This window comes from Pygocentrus nattereri, chromosome 6, assembly GCF_015220715.1.
Source record: "Pygocentrus nattereri isolate fPygNat1 chromosome 6, fPygNat1.pri, whole genome shotgun sequence".
Taxonomy (NCBI): domain Eukaryota; kingdom Metazoa; phylum Chordata; class Actinopteri; order Characiformes; family Serrasalmidae; genus Pygocentrus; species Pygocentrus nattereri.
Genome location: NC_051216.1, coordinates 8226040 through 8248659, shown reverse-complemented (window position 1 = coordinate 8248659; position 22620 = coordinate 8226040). Strand labels below are relative to the sequence as shown.

The following is a 22620-nucleotide window of genomic DNA, read 5'->3' as shown; positions in this document are numbered from 1 at the left end:
TGAAGGCCATGCCTACTAAAGCAAAATTAAGGCCACACCTACTTTTAAAGCCTTTATATCTCAGACAGAAAGACACCTAAAGTCTTTCCACCTAAAGAAGCCTAAAGATGGTGTGGCTCGTGTGGTTTCGCAAAGCCATTTTTCTCAGAACTCCAGCAGCACTGCTGTGTCTGATCCACTCATACCAGCACAACACACACTAACACACCACTACCATGCCAGTGTTACTACAGTGCTGAGAATGATCTACCACCCAAATAGTACCTGCTCTGTGAGAGTCCATGGGGGTCCTGACCACTGAAGAACAGGGTAAAAGGGGGTAACAGAGTATCAGAGAAACAGATGGACTACAGTCTGTAACTGTAGAACTACAGAGTGCAGCTATACAGTAAGTGGAGCTGATAGACAGTGAGCGTAGAAAGAAGGAGGTGGTCAGAATGTTAAGCTGGATCGGTGTATATTCTCGTCACAGAAAATGAGCAAAGGCCAAAGAATCTGAGGTTGAAATAATAATAAATAACAGACCCCGATACCACACACGGGTTAATTATGCAAGTAATCTGAATCATTGGAATTGGGAAGATTATCTATCTGTTAGATTATGTAACTGTCAGCGTAAAGTTAGTCAAAGTGATATTGTAGAGAAAGTGTTGATGCTAGACAGCAGCGCAATGATCAATTATCTCATCTGTAACGAAAACAGGTGAGGCTATGCTCTTTGAACTGCATGTGGAGTTGTGTGAGGCCCACTAACAACCTGGATCGCGTCGTGGTGGGCCTGCTTCTCTTCTCTCTGGACGTCTGAGCACTGGGGCCACTGAGGTGGAGGGGTGTCCTGAGATGGTCTCTTGGCCTGTTGGAGGGTGTAGATTTTCCTGTCCCGCTCCACAGGCGAGCTGGACACGCTGAAGGTGTGTGTGTGAGAGAAGGAGGTGTGCGTCTCCTCCTTCCTTTCCACCGTGGACTTGCTGGTGGTGGTCTGTGTCATGCTCATCTTTGAGTACGCCTCCTGCGTGTAACTACGGGTCTCTGAGAGGACTTTATGTTCCTCTGACTGCGGTTTGTCTGGTAAATCCTGGCTTTGTGATTTGGCCAGCTGCGTCTTCTTGCCTTCTGGTTTCTTGGTGACCGGCTCCTCCTTGGTGCCATCAGGTCCAGTCATCTCAGGAGTGTGGCCAGTCTCCTTCACCTCAGGCTGTTCAAATTACATCATTAATTCATAACACAAAAGGGTACATATATATAAGGGACAATGATGTTATTAATACTTACAGTATCAATGGTGTCATACGGCTTGTTTTCCTCAGTAGTTCTCTGTTTCAAGGACTCAGCCTGGAGAAATACATCAGAACATATAGTTTCAGATGAGTAAAGTATAAAATAGTACCTTTCAAGAGTCTGGAGTCCCTTCCATAACAGTAACAACACTAATTCAGTTGGATGTTGATTTTATTAGAACTCAATTCTTGATGTGACCAAAATTAATCAATCATTATGGACTCTAGAGGTCTTCAAATGACAAGTCAGAGCGTTTGAATGGCATGTTCTTAAAAATAAAAGGCGCGTAAAGGGTTCTTTGAAGTGATGCCACAGAAGAACCAAAGAAATTCTGTGGTCCCCTAAAGAACCTGTCAACATATGAGTGTGCGTTTAAGGAAACTTTGAAAAGCTTAAAAGATAACTCTACAAAATGTAAAAGTTAAATATAGAATAATAGAATAGAATATATATATAAATATATAATCAAATAAAGAGTTTTCCGAGAACATTCACATTACACTGAGGTTCCTTATATGTTAAAAAAGGTCATTCACACAGCTCATTTACAAAAAAGTTATTTAAAAGAACCTTTTTAATGAGTTAAAGAACCTCCATATAATCTAAAGGTTCTAGGAAAAACCTTTAATTAGTACGTAACCTTTATATTGAAGCTTACAACCTTTATGTGAAGGTTCTTTAACCTTTGAAAAGGTTGTTCACCTTCACACAGCTCATTATAAAAAAAAGTAAATAACTTTTTAGTGTTAAAGTGTGTGTGTGTGTGTGTGTGTGTGTGTCTGAGTGAGTGAGGTAGGAATGCAGGTTTTATTTTATTTTAGTTATATTTTGTATTTGATCTTATTCTCTACATGTGAATGTCTGTCTGATATTGTGCTCTGTGAGCTCCTGTAACCAAAACCAAACTCCTTGTATGCGTAGCACACCTGGCCAATAAAGCTTGATTCTGATTAAAGAACCTCCATATAATCTAAAGGTTCTAGGAAAACTTTTAATTAGTACCTTTATGTGAAGGTTCTTTAAGCTTTAAAAAGCTTCTTCACATCCACATAGTTCACTAACAAAAATCGTTCATTTAAAGAACCATGCATTAAAAGGTTATTTAAGGAACCAAAAGCGGTTTCTCCATGGTATCACTCCAAAGAACCCTTCGTTTTTTAAGAGCTTAGTGTATAAATGAACAGGACTATTACTGACCTGTAGTCTGGCTTCAAGGTCTAAAAGTCCACTGGACAGTTCCTTTATTGCATCGACGATTTCAGTGTGCTTGGTAACTGTTTTCTCCATGTACTTCTTCCCTTCCTCAGCACCTGCACACAACATATCTGTTACAGCTTATTCTGCACTCCTGTTGGCCACATCCAGGCTAACTGTGTAGTCCTTGTCTTTGTAATTGAATTTTCAGGAACCAAACTCAGGTTCTTAGCAACACAACACTTACTGTATATCTAGCACAAATGAAACCATAAACTGTCCTGTCAGGCTAAAACTATGGAAGCCCATTCCTGCCAGGTAGAGGTCTGTATAGGACTGTTTTTTCAGTCCTGCTCCCACAAAAAATTGCAATCAATTGTTCCGCTCCCACCCACAAACAAAACATTTTGTCCCGCTCCCACCCGCAGTTCTGTCAAGCCAATATCTGACACAGTCTATTCAAAAATACATTATCCTCTGCTGAAATAATACAGTAGTCATGGTCATCAGGCTCACTGTCAAGTAACTAAGTAACCCCAGTTAATGCTACAGTTCTACTAACGTGCCCAAGCAGTGAAATGAAATTACAATATATACAAGAATTTTTTTACTGTGATCTACTTTCCTCACATTTAACAAACCAATGGGGTTTTTCCAACAGGGAAAGGAAATGCCCGACATAAACTCACTGTACCAATTAGTATAAATTTACAACGTTAATTCATCATACAAAAGTTTGAATGCATGTATCAATAAACATACAAAAATAAACGTAACTCCACTCACCCACACTGTTACAGCCGTTTTTATTCAGTGTTCTTTATTTAATATCTCACCATGTAAGCGCACTGCCAGCTCTGTAATCTGATTGATCCGTTCCTCCTGCTGTGGAATTGTGGGCCAGACAAATTTCTCAAACTGCTTATAAAGGGTGGTGATGGCTTCCTTGGTTTTGCACTGGGATGAGTATTTTCCCACTCTGACGATGGTGGAACTCGCCTCATCACACCAAAACTGATACTGTGGATCAAAAGCAAGATCACAGATTATCAAAGTTTCATAGGGGCCAAAAGATTTGGTTTCAATTTATTTGGATAGTACATTACAGCCCTTTATCGATTATCTACAGGTGTTAAAATTGCTTACAAACTATCTGTTTGTAAAAAAGTATCTACAAAGCATCTTGCTATGGTGTCCAAAGTGGTTGCTATGCAGTTGCTGTGGTGTCTTAGGTGGTTGCTAAGCAGTTGCTAGGCTGTTGCTATGGTGTCCTAGGCGGCAGCTAAGCGATTGCTACGGTGTCCCCAAAGTGGTTGCTAAGCAGTTGCTAGGGGGTTGCTATGGTGTCCAAGGTGGTTGAAAAGCAGTTGCTAGGCGATTGCTATAGTGTACAAAGTGGTTACTAACAGTTGATGGTTAGTTGGTATGGTGTCCAAAGTGGTTGCTAAGCTGTTGATGGTTAGATGGTATGGTGTCCAAAGTGGTTGCTAAGCAGTTGTACTATCCAAATAAAGTGTTATAAATATGTAAAAAGTGTTATAAATAAATATGTGCTAGGAATTAAATAGACATCAAACCAGTTTATACATAGTTCAGAACTGACATGCTCACATTAATCTATGACGAATAACTACATAGGAAAGTGCTGATCATTGCTCATCTAGTGCCAATAATGGTCTTGCAGAAAAGCTTTTCCACACCTCTTCCATGGCTTGCTGTAGCTTCATGCTGAGGTCCAGGTTGTGCTTGTATTCCTCCACCGTCCTGTCAAAATCTCCCACCTGTCTCTGAAGCTCATTGACGGCATCCTCCAGCTCTCTGGGGCTGCTGCCAATCAGATGCTTCTCGCTGTTGCTTGACAACTTCAGTGCGAAGGCCTGCAGCTTCTTCTTCAAAACCTGCAGATCAAAATAGACTGGTTTGGTCAACAAACTGAATCTGTACCCTAGTGGGTGCTCCATGGAATGGAAATAAACCCAGGTATATCTAATTAATACAGCCAAATAAATAGTAGGACACTGTCGCTGTGTTTAAAGTGTTGTGAATGTGTTGAACTGCTGGTAAGCAATGAGTGGTGAATAGGGGAGGGATGAGAACCCCCTGCCGCAAAACCAATTCACAGCTCTCCACCATACGGCTGTGCGGAGATGAAACCTACAACTGCAGCTTCCTTCACATGAAAAAATTATATACAACTAATATAATAAAAAAGCATTTAAACACAAAAACACATATCAAAATAGGCGCACAGGGCTAGATACGATCTGGAAACAAGAACATCTGACAACAACCATGAGGCATTTTGGGGTGAGGATGAGACTACAAGACTTTGACCCTGATTTTAGGCCCGATTCTCAGTCTGGCCGAGTCTCTCCTTGTTGGCTCTAGACTACAGATGTTTGGGTCAGTCGGAGTCGAGAGTTGGAGAGAGAGTAGAGTCGTGTTTGAGGGGTGAAGACTCAGATTTTTTGCCCTCCAAATTGCATTTCAAACCAGTCAGAGTTTATAAAACACTTTTTTTTTAACCCAACTCTGAGTATAATCTACCCACGACCCTGAGGGCGAACGGCTTAGACAATTGATGGATGAGTGTAATCTGGTGTAAACTGGTCAGCAACTCAAACTGAACAGATTCCTGCAACAACCAATGAAAACAGAGCACACAAAAGAAGAACATACAACAACTCCACAAAGAAAAATGGTGAACAGTCTCTCGTGTGGAGCGAAGCTTTTTAATGTGCCAAGTTCAAGGCATGCGCACAATCGAGCACAAAAAATACCAAACTGATCACATTTTTAACCCACGATCCTCACTTAAACAGAGAAGACGGTAGCAGCAGCTCCACATTTGTTTACTTGCATCTCCTAGTAACAGGAGAATGCAAGAATTTGCGAGAGTTTGCGTGAGTTTGTGAGAGTTCACTGAGCTCCGTTCGGTTCAGATGCAGCCCAAAAGTTGAGTATGTTGTGATCCCTAATCTTTTAGTGTGGATCCCCCATTATTTCAGTCACCCAAAAAAACTGCAAAAACCAGTCTGATGGTGTGAGATGCCCAGTTTTTTATAATCCGTTCAGACTTTAGAAGACGTGCTTTGAACCCAAGGAAAAGTGTGAAATTTCTTAACCAATGAATTGCCTTGTGAAAGTGAAGCTCAAAGGAGTCGACAATGGGACACATCAACATTGTCTGGTGAACAGCAAGCCTGCTGTTAGCCCATGAATGTAATGTAAGCTGAGAAGTCCCTCCAAAAAAACACTCCAATTAAACACGTAGATGTGAGGCATGTGCAGAGAACTATAAACGTTACTAAATAAAAAAAAAACGTACTCTAACTGTGGGGCCTCCAAAACTGGCAAAAATTACATTTATTGGTTACAGTAAGAGAGGGCTAAAGTGTGTTACCTGCAGCTTTTCAGTGTAAATCTCGATTTGTTGGATCTGATTTTTCACTGCTTTCAGGTTTCTCATCTTCTCATTTTTCTTCATGTAGTTGAATTTTAAATTGTTGAATTTCTTCTTGAGGTCTTTGAAAGACTCTCTCAGCTGTGAAGACATAGAGGGAAAGAACACCCCATTAAACATCTATAATGAGTCAACTGTGGCATTAAATATCTATGGTAGAAAATCTTAAATATCACATTAATATGATTTCATTACTGTGTATCAATCAAGCAGTGCACCCATATGGTGTGTGGTGAATGTTTGCATATGGGTGTCAGAGGGGGAAACCCAGGCCACGGCAGAGGAGAAGGACAGTAAAGGGTTGAGTTCTGTCAGAGAGGATTATTTTAGATGGTTTAATGCTTGGGTTGAGAGTGATTTATAGCGCAGGGCCATTTTTGACCATCCCAACAGGCTTTTTGCAATGGTGTAGAGTCTCTAAATGACCAGCTCATGTGTCATCCAAAGACAGCTGCAGCCCAGGATAGAGTCCAGAGAGCCTTTTGGGAACTAACTGACCTGCAGGGGGAGTCTCTCCTTTACTGAGAGAGAGTGGGGGGGGGGGGGGGGGGGGGGAGACAGACAGGAAGAAAGAAAGAAAGAAAGAAAGAGAAAGAGAGAGCAGGGAAGAGAGAGTAAGACAGGGAGAAGGGGATGAAGACAAAGAGGAAGAGAAGGGAAAGAACAAGAGACAGAGAAAGAAAGTACGGTGGAAGAGAGAGAAAGGAAAAGAGAAGAGGGAGAAACAGAAAAAGAAGGAAGCAGAGACAAGAAAAAAGAAGGGATTGTGACAGAGAAAAGCAGACAGAGATAAAAGCAAGAAGGAGAAAGAGGGTCAAAGAGAGAGAGAGACAGAGAGAGGGAGGGAGGGAAGAGAAGGAGATGGAGAAAGTGAGGTAGGAAGAGAGGGAGAGAGAGGGGGAGAGAAAGACAAAGAGAGAGGAGGAAGAGAAGGAGATAAAGGGAGATAGAGAGAGTGGGGTAGAGAGAGAGGGAGAGAGAGAGGGAGAGAGAGAGAGAGGGAGAAGAGAAGGAGATAAAGGGAGATAGAAAGAGAGAGAGAGAGAGAGAGAGAGAGAGAGAGAGAGAGAGAGAGAGAGAGAGAGAGAGAGAGAGAGAGAGAGGGAGGGAGAGAGAGATGAGTGTGAATGAAAACAGCCTCTGAATTTCCTTCTCTCTAACTGCACTCTCTTCATTTTAACAGACGCCTGCTGCTCTGAGACCCCTGAGCCCCCTGCCCCGCCACAACACCCCCACCCACAACAACAGGTGTGACTAAGCAGGACACCAAACTAACAAACTGCCCTCAGTGTTCAACAAAGTGAGAGAGGTAATAGTTTTGTCCTTTTTCATGTAATCACTGCTATACATTGTTCCCTGTTCTTCAATAGATTTTTTACATTTGTTTTTATGGATACACAATAATATTGTACTTATATCATCATATATGTTGATAACTGCTTAGAAAATATCAACATTGGACACACAGACCGATTAACCAATATTTCATACTGATATCTAATGCATATTTTTGTACTCTGGAAGAGCTGAATGTTAAGGTGACGCTGGGTTACTGCACCAAAATCTCAGTGTTATTTAGTTCACTACATTTGTGGCCCTGCAGAAATAAATGTCATACTTCTCTGCAGCGCTAATCCAGGTGGATCTTTATAAATGTTTACATATTGACAGAAATATAAACAAATATATGTGTGTGTTTGTGTGTATATATATATATATAGGACATCAGCATCGGCCCACAATTCCCATATTGGTGCATCCCTACTTGTTTTCACAAAGGACTGTTTTTAAACTCTTGAAATGTGTTGTAAAACTTTTCACAGTTCAGATAAACATTTTCTTCAGGGTTCAGTTATATTTACACTTTTTACTGTTATATTTGAATTCAAGTGTGTTTTGCTTCTCAGTATCTTCTCATTTTAGCATTAGTTTGCTACTTTGCACTAGTGTTTCTACAAGCCATGCAAATACGAACTGCTTCTCCTATTATTTTGGGAAACCAGAAAGAGAAATAAAGAGTGAGAGAGAGCGAGCAAGAGGGGTGTCTGAGTAAACGGTGTCAGCTCCTCCAGCCTCCTGATGAGCAGCAGCAACTGTCGGAGCTGAAATGTCAGCCTGTTTACTCATGAATATTTATGACTGAGTGTTTGTACATTAGCATGACACACACTACACATGACTGCATGCATGACATCAAACAGAGAGTCATGCAGAAATGAGATGTCATGACTCAATTTAGAAAGTGTGTTCTGGATCATTAAATACACCAAAAATATGCACTCAGTGTCCACACACATACATGGAAAGCTGATTTGGGGCCTTGCAGTCAAACCCTAAATTAGTTCTATAAGGTTCTATCTGCGAGCCAATCAGCACTTCGCATACACAAAAAAGGACCAATCAGGCTCTGCTTCTTTGTCATGTCGCCACACTGCTCAGTGACTGTGGGGACAGATTATAAAACTTTATGAAACTTGAAAACATGTTTCTATCATTACTTGGAAAAAATCTTGTCATATTAACTTCCATTACAGGTTAAGAAAGTTTTCCTTCTCCTGTAATGCTGCCATTTCAGAGATATAAGGTTTTGTTCTGACAGCAACGATATATTATTATACATTATACAACAGTTAGCTACGGCCACGCAAGCTGACTGGCTGAGAAGCGTTCTATCCAAGCTGTTATTTCACTGTAACATCACGGGTTTTACACAAACACTATCACTCCACTGAGACGCCGTTGCTAAGCAACGACTTTGACAGCTGTAGGAGACACTCAAGCCATTTGAAAGTTTTACTTCTTACTTTGCCACAAACAGAAAACGGACACTTTTAAGATCACAGACTCTGAAGATGAGACTGCAGTAGATTCCCAAACTGTCGTCACCACTGAGCAGCTTTTCAGTCGGCAGCTGTGACAGAAGAACAGCTGAACAACCTGGAATCAGCCAGAAATGAACCCAACACCATTCGCCAGACGTGTCTGATCTTCAGAGTCGGACCAAATCAGACTGAGCCATAAAACTGACCCAGTAAAAACAGAGAAGCTGCTCAGTGGAGACGACAGTTTGGGAATTTAGTGTAAGGAGCTGGAGAACAAACTGCCGGCTGAGCAGCGAGTGGGCGGAGCTTGTTACTCTGACGTAGCAGCGAGCTGCTCGTTAAGGAGCTCTAATTAGGAGGAAGGAACTGAACATTAAAACATATTAAACGCCGCGTTCACGGCCAGTTTATTCATTTCTTACTGTATTTATTTAGCTGCTGTATTAAAGCAGTAGAGACACTCGAGGAGTGAGTTATCACTATAACATCACGGCTGTGATGATCTACGGCCACCAGATCACAGCCGAGATGTTATTTCACAATAACACTCCCTCTCGGGCTCTACTGCTTAAATATGATATAATCTATTTCATTTAGACTTACTCACACTCTCGCACACAATGTAGCCCAGTTGCTGATGCACAGTTTTATCCTCTAGTCCATTATTGGTCATTACTGACCACAGAGCCTGTCTTGGTTGGATATTTTTTGGGCAGTGGACCAATATCCAACATGTTAGGTCAGAAACAGATCAGTGATTAACTGAACATACAAACTGTGCAGTAACAGTTGTGTGACAGTCTTTACTCGTATACCTATATAGTGGATCTATAATGTTAGTGGAGCTCATGAAGTGACCAGAGAGTGGACGCAAAAGGGAGGGGTTTCTATTAAAGTGGCCAGTGAGGCCTAGTAACCTTAATATGAAACATATTGTGGAAATAAAACTTCAGAGGTTCAGTTTGACTCTAAAGATGAAACCCGAACATCTGTCATCATGAGACAGATGATACAGTCCTCTGTATATTTAGGTCCTACATGTAGTCCTATAGATGCAGTCGTATCCCCTCGATCTATTTAAAGCACAAGCGTCTCTGAGTAATGCAGTGGGTGATAAATTTAAAGGTCATGGCATGTTACGTGACCTGGATGCATAACTGCCCTCTACTGGGCAAAACAGGAATATTCATTCACACATTTATAGCACCGCTGTTCTGTGAGTTTAAGCGGATCTGATATAATGTGGTTACCAGACTGTTTACAAAACCTGCACGAAAGGCATCCCTCATGTGAGATATCACTTTAACAGCTTAAGGGTCTTAAACATGTGGCCTGTTGGGTTCTCAATGTTCTGAGTGTTATACTAAACCAACCACAGCCAAAAAGGGCTGCTGAACTACAACTCCAATTCCAGTGATGTTGGGATGTGGTGTAAAGCATAAATAAAAACAGAATATGATGATTTGCAAATCCTTTTCAACCTCTATTCAATTGAATACACTACAAAGACGAGATATTTAATGTTCAAACGGATAAACTTTATTGAATTTTGCAAATATTCACTCATTTTGAATTTGATGCCTCCAACACGTTCCAAAGAAGTTGGGACAGGGGCGTGTTTACCACTGTGTTACATCACCTTTCCTTTTAACACACTCAATAAGCGTTTGGGAACTGAGGACACTGATTGTTGAAGCTTTGTAGGTGGAATTCTTTCCCATTCTTGCTTGATGTACAACTTCAGCTGCTCAGCAGTCCGGGGTCTCCGTTGTCGTATTTTGTGCTTCATAATGCGCCACACATTTTCAATGGGAGACCGGTCTGGACTGCAGACAGGCCAGTCTAGTACCCGCTCTCTTTTACTACGACGCCACGCTGTTGTAACATGTGCAGAATGTGGCTTGGCATCGTCTACAGACCCGTTACAGAATGATGTGGGTTTTTAATGCAATGCCGCCTGAGGGATCGAAGGTCACGGGCATTCAGTGTTGGTTTTCTGCCTTGCCGCTTACTTGCAGAGATTTCTCCAGATTCTCTGAATCTTTTGATGATATTATGGACTGTAGATGATGAAATCCCTAAATTCCTTGCAGTTGCACGTTGAGAAACATTGTTCTTAACCTGTTGGACTATTTGCTCACACAGTTGTTCACAAAGTGGTGAACCTCGCCCGTCCTTGCTTGTGAATGACTGAACCTTTTCAGGGACGCTCCCTTTATACCCAATCATGACACTCACCTGTTTCCAATTAACCTGTTCACCTGTGGAATGTTCCAAACAGGTGTTTTTTGAGCATTCCTCAACTTTCCCAGTCTTTTGTTGCCCCTGTCCCAACTTCTTTGGAACGTGTGGCAGGCATCAAATTCAAAATGAGTGAATATTTGCAAAAAACAATAAAGTTTATCCGTTTGAACATTAAATATCTTGTCTTTGTAGTGAATTCAATTGAAAATAGGTTGAAAAGAATTAGCAAATCATTGTATTCTGTCTTTATTTATGTTTTACACAACGTCCCAACTTCATTGGAATTGGGGTTGTACACATTACTGAGCTGTCCCAACCTGACTGAGCTCAGCAGTTAACTCTGTCATGAGGAGAGCCAGATATGTTAGAGGAAGGTAACGTTAAATGGGTTCAGTACTGAAACACAGAACCACTTTACTGCCAACTGCCTTCTTACAAGCAGTGGTGGACAAAAGTAGAGTTAAAGTAGAGACCCCCAAGGTAAAATATCACTCCAGTAAAAGTAGAAGTTCCTCCCTTTAGACCTCCACTTGAGTAAAAGTACTGAAGTATTTGCCTTCAAATGTACTTAAGTATAAAGTAAAAGTACTAAAAGAGTAATTCTGGCTCTGATCTGGTCCTGTTATCACTTTTATAACAAGACTGGCTTCATGAACTCATTTCAGGTGAAAGTCATGTGTAAGTTACTAAAACCTCAACTATATTAGGTGGAATCTTTATCTCAAATAGCTAATGTATTAGTTATCAAACTTGATGCCGCATCAAACCAGATGCCGCCAAGACGAGAGAACAGCATTGCATTAATGACGGCACATAACCGTGGAAAAGCTGACGGACAAAGTCACAGACGTAGGACTGGAAAAGAGGTTTCATTCATTCACTGCATTAATACTGATAGTCCTAGTTTAGTTAGTTTTGTTTAAGCTTTTTTTTTTTTACAGTGCAGTTTTACAAGTTTTTAGTTTAGAGTCCATGTCGAGTCGCTCTAACTGGTGTTTCGGACAGAGCGCCCATGTATGTCAACATACAACACTGTAGCATACCCAACTTCAATAACCAGAAATTTACATGCAAACAATTAGCAGCCAAAAATGTGCAAACTTGGTGGCCCAACTTTCCACTTCTCTAAGACTTCGCTAATATTTCTCAGGCATTTTATCCATTTCCTAATTTTCCAGGGATTCCAGTCATGGAAAACACTATACATATACATTTTTTTCCATGCTTTCTAGGATGTGTTGGAACCCTGGGATAGGGATAAGGACAAACAATTGTCAATTTATCAGAATTCTTCAGAACATGGTCTGAAAACGGTCTCCAAGAGCGATGCCACCTGAAAGGTAGGTTGTCAGGCATTACTGGTTCCTCCAAACAGCTGACAAAAAGAAATAATGCAGGTCCAAATATAGCTGGATTTTCACTCGTCCATCTCACCGGTCCATTATGTGTGGCGCTTCTCAGCTTTAAAAAGGAATTTGATGGATAACAACTCTTATCTAACACAGTGATAAGACACGGATCTGTTTTCAGGAGGTTTATCTGTATCCTTAGGCCTGCCTGCCAGAGGTTTAGAGAGGAAAGCTGAGTGTTTCAGGCCAATGTTTCTCTGCAGTCACACAACTACAGAGGAGCCAAACTTTCCACATAAGCATCACTTTGACTGAAGACAGAGTTGGGATTCACCACTAGAGGGAGACATATTATTCTATATACACAATTAGACAAAGTGACAGGGGTTTATGCATGTTGTGCAACCATGAATTAAACCATGCACGTTTCAGTCTACATGCTGAATAAAGTCCACAATAGTCCAACAATAACAATTTATAACAGGAGAAAATCATATATATATATGAACCTTGGAAATAAACCTCTGTTCTCAATGTGTGTTGTTCTAGAACAGGAGAAAGCTTGTAAGGGAAGCCAGCTGCCTTTCCGTGCTCTGGCAGATCCTTAATATAATCCTAGGCTCTGGTTTATTTTGGGTAAGTGACTGATAATGCTGGAATCCTCTCTGCTCTCCAGAGTGGCAGGAGACAAATGGCAGAACCCCGCAGACCGAGCCAGGAGACACAAGGCTTCACAGCCTACAGACTACTCTTAACGAGGACCGAACTCCTGTATAAATAACCCAGGAGGGAAAAAACAACGTAAGAAGCCCTAAAACCTCCAGCAAATGCTGAGCTGAGTCTTTGATCTAGTTGTGGAAATGGGCTAATCCTTTAAACTAGTGGTCTTTAATTAAAATTCAGAAAGATCCATTTAGAGGAAAGTTCCACAAGCAAAGGTCCAGAACATCATAATGTCTCACTTATTATGGCTCATATACTGTTTACTGAAGTAGCCGAGTAGGAATATCAGCATCTTATACAGTCGACAGCTGAATATCAGACCAAATAAAGTCCAGTTCAGTCAGATTTCAACAACATTTATGGTCAGTTTTCTCTTTTTAGATCACGTCATGTGGAATAACTTCCCTCTGACTCACTTTCTTCTCTGACTGCTGTTTCTCTCCTCGTCCCTCCCCTGTGTGTGAGTCACTCACTCGAGTCTTGTAGCTCATCATAATGCAAAGATGTGATTGGCTGAGTAGTGTCACATGTGATATTTACAGTGCATGTGATTGGTCTGTGAGTCTCCCAGGTTGCTAAAGCTAGTGTAAAGGCTAGAAAAGCTACGCCGATTAAACGGTGGCGTGGTGGGTAGCGCTGTCGCCTCACAGCGAGGAGGGCCTGGGTTCGATTCCCCTGCCGGGTGACCGGGGTCCTCTCTGTGTGGAGTTTGCATGTTCTCCCCATGTCTGCGTGGGTTTTCTCCGGGTTCTCCGGTTTCCTCCCACAGTCCAAAGACATGCAGTCAGGCCAATTGGACGTGCTGAATTGCCCCTAGGTGTGAGTGACTGTCTGTGTCTGTCTGCCCTGTGATGGACTGGCAACCTGTCCAGGGTGTATCCTGCTTTTCGCCCGAAGACCCCTGGGATAGGCACCGGCACCCCCCCGCGACCCTGACGGAGAAGCAGCTTAGAAATGGATGGAATTTATCAGTTATAGGTCCAGGTCCACATAGGACAGTGTCTGGGTCCGGACTCGGACCGCAGTCTGCCTATTAGTGACCTTTCCTTTAAACCCTAACTAAGCAGGTCCACATTTCAGTTCCTCACTCTCATCATTAGCAGTGGGCAATATGTTATTGATACTGTGATAAACTGTGTCATGAGTACGGTCAGTGAACTGTATGTATCATAAAGACAGATTTAAATCTGCTAAATTATCGCAAAATAATGACTGAGGCGCCTCTCAGCCAAACGCAACCGTCTATAAACACCACTTCCTCCCTCAAAGGAATCCTGGGAGTGAAATTAGAAGGGTGGTAGAGTTAAATGAGTCGGGCAAAGCCATGGTGAACCGATCACCCTGAGGAATATGTAATTCAGTCATGCTATCCTGATATTTTTATTTCATTACTAAAGCTGAAAAAAGTCCTGGACAAAACTATGTTGGATTCTACACTCGCAAAACTAGCACAGCTATGTGTTTACTCTGAGGTGAGCTAAACTGTAAACTATAAAAATGTAAGCTGAAATATTTGCTGACACTTGTTTTAATTTCTAATGAAATTTAAAATCTTAATATTTAACATCTAACAATAAAAACAGTACAGAAAATTGTTTAAGATCAGTTAGCTAAAACAAGTTGCTTTTTTTTTGGTTTTTTGGACTGTACTGTCACATTTTACACATTGTGCAAAGATAAATAATAATTTCTCGGGCACCTACCACTATTTTTATTGTTTCATTCAAGCTCGCTACAACACCTTGTGTACAACACTATGCTCCAGTGCACTGACTAGCACCAGTGTTGGATATAGCGTGAGCTCTAGTGTTAAGCTCATCTGAATGGGCAGCCTCTGTCACGTTAAATTAGATTTCCCTGTTTTGATTAGTGCAAGCATTGTTTACAGAATCTTTTATTTTCTCGCTTTAATTATTATTGGCCAACATTCATATTTCAGTCCTCAGATATGTCTCAAACATGCATGTCTGGATAATAATTTCAATGCAACCTACTCCTCTGTGAGCTTCTAATGTTTTATTATGCTGCTGAAGGTTTTAGTCTGTTAGTGCTACAGGTACAGTAACATTTTTCATTGCATGCCAACCTTTTTGGAAATGGGGTTTTATATTGCATATAGAAAATGCCTTCATTCACTGCGCAGCTATACATTGCCATATCATCCACCCTTACTCATAATTACATGTCTTGCATATGAGTTTCATAGCAGAGGGAAAAAACGGTATAGCAGTTAGTGAATACTAAGGCTTATATTAATACTGTAACTGAACTATAAGCCTAGAGTTGAAGGGGTTCAGACAGCTGTGTTAGGAGAGGCTTGAAGCCTGCTGGTCATTGGCACTCACCTCACCGATCTCCTCTTTAAAGATGCAGTAGTGCATGTTGCTCATCAGGCTCTCTTCACACCGGCTGGCCTGGGCAGCCCAGCTCACACTGCCACACCGCAGATGCTCCATTTTATCCTGAACCGAGAACACCAGCACTTGCTGGAGGCACAAAGCATCAAGACGTTTAAACTCATATCGGAAACAAAACCTTGTGTCTGCATTTTTTGCAGTTTTTCATTTTTTCACGTAATTTGAAAATGCCAGCTACCTTTTACATTGTGTCATAGTTTCTTAATGAATGGACCAAAATAAATCATCCAAAATGATAAATGAATAACATCTCCATTTACACCCATTAAAAAGTTAAGAATATTTTTCCGTCTGTAAAGCTTTTAAGCCTAAAATACAAATATAGCTAAAGTCATAGAGCAGTTCAGCACAATAAAGAAGAAACATAAGTGCAGAAATGCACAAAAGTGCTAATGTTTCTAGTAAAAGTTAATTGGCGATACTCAAGAGCTTGTTAAGATAATACTAAAACAGCTCCTCCTGATCCTTTAGCCCATAATTGTCAAGCTCCAGTCCTGGTGGGCCAAACACCCTGCAGACTTTCGAGTGCTCGCTCATTAAACACGCCTGACTCAGCTCATCAGCTGATTATCAAAGCCTTCATGAACTGAATTCAGAGGATTAGATGAGGGTAAATGCTAATCTCCACAGGTCTTGGGCAGTTTGACACTTTTTAGTATTTATACAATGTTAGAAATAAAGGTAACATGCAGGTACATGATTCGTTTATCAAGGTACAAACAGTGTAAATGTTGCCTTAAAGGTACAGCAGTGGTTTTAAGGTCCAACTGGGTACCTTAAATTGTAAGTTAGAAGTTATTTTAAAGTAATTATTAAGTTTTTGGAAAAAGTAGATATTTGTACCTTTTAATAAACTAATTTTTTAAAACAGAACCATTTAATAAAAAGCCTGGAGGCAAGACGGGGTGTGTGGAGTCAGTACATCTTCCAGTGGATTATGGTTCAGTTATGTTCCCTGACTAAAGGTACTGAGATGTACCCCTGAGGGTACCACCACAGTGACGAGAGGAGTCCTGCCCCAGTGACAGTGTCGTACCTTTTTTCTGAGAGTGTAAAGCAAACAGTAACTGGACCCTACTGACTCTGGATGATCTTCTGGCTAACAAACCCAAATCGGTAAATAATAGAAATAAACATATCGCTGTTGTTGAATGAAAACCTTGCATCTCCCTTTTTGATGTTTTTCAGTTTTTGGCAAAATTTGAAAATACCTGTTTCCTTTTACATTGTGTGTTAATCTCACAACGAATGGACCGAAGGAAACAGCCCAAAATGACTGGTTCCATTGACTTACATTAAAAGTAAAGCGGGTTTTTCCTTCTCCTGTAAAGTTACCCTTCCTTCTGACAACAGCGATATTCAAACTTAGCATGTGAAAATAGCCAAACACACGAGTGTAAACAAACTGAGCAATTCAAAAGTACATTGGATTATTCTAAGACTAAACTATAGGGCAATCTAAGGAAAAACAGGACAATCTTTTAAAAACAAATGTGAAGGAATCCCTTTCTGTTTCTCTGACAGCCAAATACTCACGGCTTGCTAATGTTGTGCTCAAACCAATAACCGATAACCTATCAGGTTATTTAGGACCAAATGCCTGAATGTAATGTGAATCACAGATCCCTTCCCTAAAGAGACTGCTGATTCCATGCCCATGCCTCACCGACTGTTGGACAGTGCTGGTGATATCTGCCCCCAGTGAGATGGCCAGTTTGTACAGGTGCCGGACATGGTTCTGCCTGTCCTGGTGCTGACTGAGCTGCATCCTGGCCTGGGTCGGATCACTGAACCCCTTCACAGGTTCTGCCTTCAGCAAAGTGTCCAGCTGAGGATGAGCAAATCAGGTTAAAGCACACCGATACACACAGATCAGGCTTAACATCATGACCACCTCCTTGTTTCTGCGCTCACTGTCCGTTTTATCAGCTCCACTTACTGTATAGCTGCACTCTGTAGTTCTACAGTTACAGACTGTAGTCCATCTGTTTCTCTGATACTCTGTTACCCTGTTCTTCAGTGGTCACTGTCCACTCTATTAGACGTTGTCCACAGGACGCTGCCCACAGGACGCCTCTGGCTGGATATTTTTAGTTGGTGGACTATTCTCAGTCCAGCAGTGACACAGCTGCTCTGTGATGCCTGATCGGTACATTTCACTTGTATTGACATTGTTTCATTGTGTTTAACTTCATTATTTGTTTGTCATAAACACAATTAAACAACTTTCAATTCTTATTTTTTTGTTGTATACAAAATAATACGATTGAGGTGTGCAGGGGGGCCCAAGTAGGCCGTCTAACAAAGCTTCCAATATTTATAAGCTTACATCCCATTTTGCAAAATGCATGATAAAATCACTGCATGTGGTGTCGAGTGGTTGAGTAACATCTAATAGACTTGCTTATTTGGTTTCCGGACCTGTATAACACACTGGTGTCCACAAAAAATAATAAACGAACACTGCAAAGCTACGAGATTTGGAGTCAAAGCCTGTGTGATCGTTCAGGCCTAGTTCTGCTGGGGGAAACTGCATATCCTATTGTTTATACAACAACAGAAATGTGTAATTTGCACTTGTTTGATTTTACGTTTGAGCTAATCAATAATTCCTAAACTGCTTGTAATAAGGTGGTTGTGGTTTGTATTGGATTGTATTGCATTCAGACTAAAGTGATGCACTTTTTTTGGATTTCCTTATGAGGCATTCTGGATGTCAGACAGGAGAGATACTGTCTGTCTTTTTAAATTTGATTCTATAATCAATAAACCTGAGAGGCACTTCAGTAGAGTTACTGCCTTTTGTAACAGTCTCAAAGTGAGTATTATCTATTCATGGTGCTGTTAGCTCACACTAATGGAGAACCATGTCAGATCGATGAGCGTGGCATTACCTCTTGATGAAGCTGATGGAATTTGACAGCCATGCTGAGAACGGCTTCATACTCGCGGATTTTATCCCTCACACGCTGGTGCACCAGGAGGAGCTCGCTGACCCTGTCGTTTTTCTCCTTCATCGGTATTCCTTTCAGCGCCAGCAATTCCGACGTCTTCACCAGGAATTCCACTTCTGCATTCAGTTGCTGCGAAAGAAAGACGCAATGGCAAATGCAAGGAACACATTGGTTATGTTTCCTGGAACAAATAGAGAGTCGCCATATTACTGAATGTGAATAATAGTCCAGCATCTTGAATGCTGGGTTGGCCTCTCGGGTGCAGTTTTAGAACGATCGAAGTCATATTTAGGCAGTTCATGGTTTCACTTGGAAATCATTCACCAAAAGGTTTTAGCACTTCAGTCTTGGGGCCTTTGCTTTTTTCTTTGTACATGCTACCTCTAGGTAATGTCATAATATAAATTTTCATAGCTATGCTGACAACACCCAGTTACACATTTCCTTTCCTTCTGATGATTAAGATTATAGAATAAATAAATAAATTGCTATTTATAAATATAAAACCATTCAGAATAGGCAATGATGGCTATAAAAATGTAATACAACTCAAATTTACACTGGCAATGAGACAGAACTATAACGGTAAACTATATAACTATAAAGGTAAAATTATTCAAAGAAAAAGCAACTCCTTATAAAAATGTAAACACCCCTAGAAATTATTATGAGTAAAATCTAATTGACTTTTATTTAGATTCTTATTTTGCTTTTTTATGAATTAATGCAGCACTGTGAAAAAGTATTTACCCTCTTTTGATTTCCTCTATATTTTTGCACAATTTGCATATATTTTAATTTTAATAAGTGAGTGGGCCACTTTTAGCAGCACCAGGTTCAAGCAAACACTTCCTATAAGTGGACATGAGCATTTCACATTACTGTGATTGTTTTCACTCTTCTTTACAGAATTGCTCTGACTCAGCCACACGAGAGCTTTCAAGCATGAACTGACCGTTTAAAGTCCAGCCACAGCATCTCAATGAGGTTTAAGTCAGGACTTTGACTTGGCCACTCCAAAACCTTCACTTGTTTTCAATGAGTCACTTACAGGTGGACTTCCTCTCGTTCTTTGGATTGTTGTCTTGCTCCAGCATAACCCAACTGTTCTCTGAACATTCTCCTGGAGGGTTTTTTTTTTTGGTATAGAGCAGAATTTATGGTTATGTCAGTTTTTGCAAGTTGCTCAGGCCCTGAAGCAGCAATGCATCCCCCTCCATCATACTACCACCACCATGTTTGACTGCTGGTGTAATGTTCTAATTCTATGGTAGCTTTATGCCAGACGTAACAGGATCTCCCTCTTCCAAAATGTTCTAATTTTGATTCATCAGTTCACAGAATGTTGTTCCAAAAAGCGTCTGTGTGGATCATATGTTGGAAACATGTTTTTGGCAAATGTGATACCATTGTGCCCAGTCTCTTTCTAATGGTGGAATCACGTTTATCCGAGGTGAACAAGGCCTGTAGTTCCCTACATGTTTGTCTAGGTTCTTTTGTGGGTTCCTAAACGAGCCATTGCCGTGCTCTTAAATGACGGCCACTTCTGGAAAGATGAACCACTGATTAAGTTTTCTCCATTTGGAGATAATGGCTCTCACTGTATTTCAGCGGAGAGAGCGAGCCTTAGAAATAGACTGATGTATTCCACAAGCACCCTTAGAAATGTTTCTCTTACCAGAAACTGTGGCTTGGTGGAGTTAAAGCTCTTTTGCAGCTTTGCCACTGTCTGAACATCATGTCCCAGGTCAACTTTAGATGTTGGAGTAAGAACGCCCTCCAGAGACTTCAGTTCATGCACAACCTATGGAAAAGTCAGACGCTCCAGTCAGACCACCACATTTCCTTCGGTCAGCTGGGTTAACCCTGCTTGGTCCACTTTTATGTACATGCCTTGAAATGGCTTTTCACGTTTTTTTCCTAAAGCCCTGGTTAACATGGTTTTAAATCGTTTCAAATGTTGCAACAGTAAAGACAAGCTGTGGAATAAGTGTCTACCAATGTTATATTAAATGATATATATATATATTTACATTTCAATAGTACATAAACTCTCTAAAAATTTCGAACTGCTGCCTGTTTAGAAGTGTGTGAGCATGTCAAAGTGATGAAAACTTTAAAAACTTTAGCCAACTGTGGTTACACACACATCATGACCACCTCCTTATTGCTACGCTCATTGTCCACTTTATCAGCTCCACTTACTGTATAGCTGCACTTTGTAGTTCTACAGTTACAGACTGTAGTCCATCTGTTTCTCTGATACTCTGTTACCCTGTTCTTCAGTGGTCAGGACCCCCATGGACCCTCACAGAGCAGGTACTATTTGGGAGGTGGATCATTCTCAGCACTGCAGTAACACTGACGTGGTGGCGGTGTGTTAGTGTGTGTTGCGCTGGTGTGAGTGGATCAGACACAGCAGCGCTGCTGGAGATTTTAAACACTGTGTCCACTCACTGTCCACTCTATTAGACACTCCTACCTTGTCAGTCCACCTTGTAGATGTAAAGTCAGAGACGACAGCTCATCTGCTGCTGCACAGTTTGTGTTGGTCCTTCATCAGTGGTCACAGGACGCTGGTCACAGGACGCTGTTGGCTGGATATTTTTGGTTGATGGACTATTCTCAGTCCAGCAGTGAGACTGAGGTTTTTAAAACTCCAGCAGCACTGCTGTGTCTGATCCACTCAACTACAAAGTGCACCTATATAGCAAGTGGAGCTGATAAAATGGACAATGAGACTAGAAACAAGGACATAATGTTATGCCTGATCGGTGTATGTGCATGCAAGTAAACACAGCAGTCATGGGCTGAAGGTTAGGGAACCAGCCTTGTGACTGGAAGGCTGCTGGTTCAATCCCCTGAGCCAACAGTATGTGACCGTGGACAGGGCTGCCCACTGCACTGGGCAGGTGTACAGTAAAGTATTAATATAACTACATTTCTAAGGATTAACAAATGCCTGGCGCACCGTTTTCTTCTCAATACCTTTTTAAGTTGTTCCTTGAATTTTTTCCACTGCTTCTTCACAGACTTCATCTGACTGTAATGGAGTTGCCATGATGTCCACACATCAGAGAGTTCAGCTTTTTTCTTAGTCAGACTCTCTATGGTCTTCTCCACCACACTCATCGCTCCTCTCACATTCAGACTCAGAGTCGAGCTCACCTTCAGCAGAAGTTCAGCAGAAATCAACTCAGTAAGTCAAAGCACAAAACCTTCAGCACAGAGTATAAAAGATATGAATAAATAAAATATACGTATAATGTAATTTATAATATATACTTATTTTTTATTCATTACAATTAAAGTTGTCTGTCATATATTCTCTTCTATGAAATAATTCCACAAAGGGATTCTCTGGGAGAAGAACCACTTTTGGTTTCCACAGAAACATCAGTGGATGGTTCTTTAAAGAATCATTGTTGTTAGTGAGATGCAAAGGCAAAGAAGAGTGAAAAGTGTAAAGAATGTTACAGAAGAACCTTTAAATTGATATAGAACCTTTACATTTTGTGAAGGTTCTGTCAACCTTTAAAAGCTTCTATGCCCCACACATTGCTTTTTCAAACAAGGTTCTTAAGGGAACCAAAAGCGGTTCTCAGTGATGCACCGAAATGAAAACTTGTTTATTGTTGTTTTATTTATGCTTTAATATAAAAACTACAAGATAGTATTTTTTTTACTATTGATGATATCTGCTTCTATTAGCACCAAACTGAGGAGACAATGAATATAAACATCCATCCATCCATCCATTTTCTAAGCCTGACTGCATGTCTTTGGACTGTGGGAGGAAACCGGGGAACCCGGAGGAAACCCACGCAGACATGGGAAGAACATGCAAACTCCACACAGAGAGGACCCCGGTCACCCGGCCGGGGAATCGAACCCAGGCCCTCCTCGCTGTGAGGCAACAGTGCAGGATGTTTGTGCTTCAAGTGGGATCAAATCTGTAGTGGAGAAGTTTTGGATGTTTTATCTCCTCTTGATATTTATAAATCTCTTGTCTAATCTCCCTGATAGAAACCGGACAATGTTTTCTTCTGCTGTTAATCTGCTGCTGCAACCAAACAGTGCTGACCAGCACATGACAGCGAAAGAAGATATATTTATTCCCTATTTATTCTTTTGTCCCTTTCGGCTGAAAAATCTGACCATTTTTGGCTAAATTCA

General features: G+C 41.0%; 1 protein-coding gene across 3 annotated transcripts in view; it reads right to left on the bottom strand.

Annotated features, from left to right (window-relative positions):
• Positions 1 to 22620, bottom strand: part of ccdc141 (coiled-coil domain containing 141) — a 65378-nt gene that overhangs the window by 5764 nt on the left and 36994 nt on the right. For 2 of the 3 annotated variants that reach the window (XM_037539542.1, XM_017710608.2), the window contains exons 13-24: positions 21433 to 21612; positions 20123 to 20248; positions 18385 to 18573; positions 17157 to 17318; positions 15419 to 15559; positions 5876 to 6016; positions 4173 to 4370; positions 3309 to 3492; positions 2476 to 2588; positions 1273 to 1332; positions 758 to 1195; positions 265 to 297 (exon numbers count right to left, since the gene is read on the bottom strand). In XM_037539542.1, the coding sequence (XP_037395439.1) occupies positions 265 to 297; positions 758 to 1195; positions 1273 to 1332; positions 2476 to 2588; positions 3309 to 3492; positions 4173 to 4370; positions 5876 to 6016; positions 15419 to 15559; positions 17157 to 17318; positions 18385 to 18573; positions 20123 to 20248; positions 21433 to 21612 (1965 nt within the window). The remainder of the gene's footprint in view (positions 1 to 264; positions 298 to 757; positions 1196 to 1272; positions 1333 to 2475; positions 2589 to 3308; positions 3493 to 4172; positions 4371 to 5875; positions 6017 to 15418; positions 15560 to 17156; positions 17319 to 18384; positions 18574 to 20122; positions 20249 to 21432; positions 21613 to 22620) is intronic. The other variant, XM_017710609.2, reaches the window with a different exon arrangement.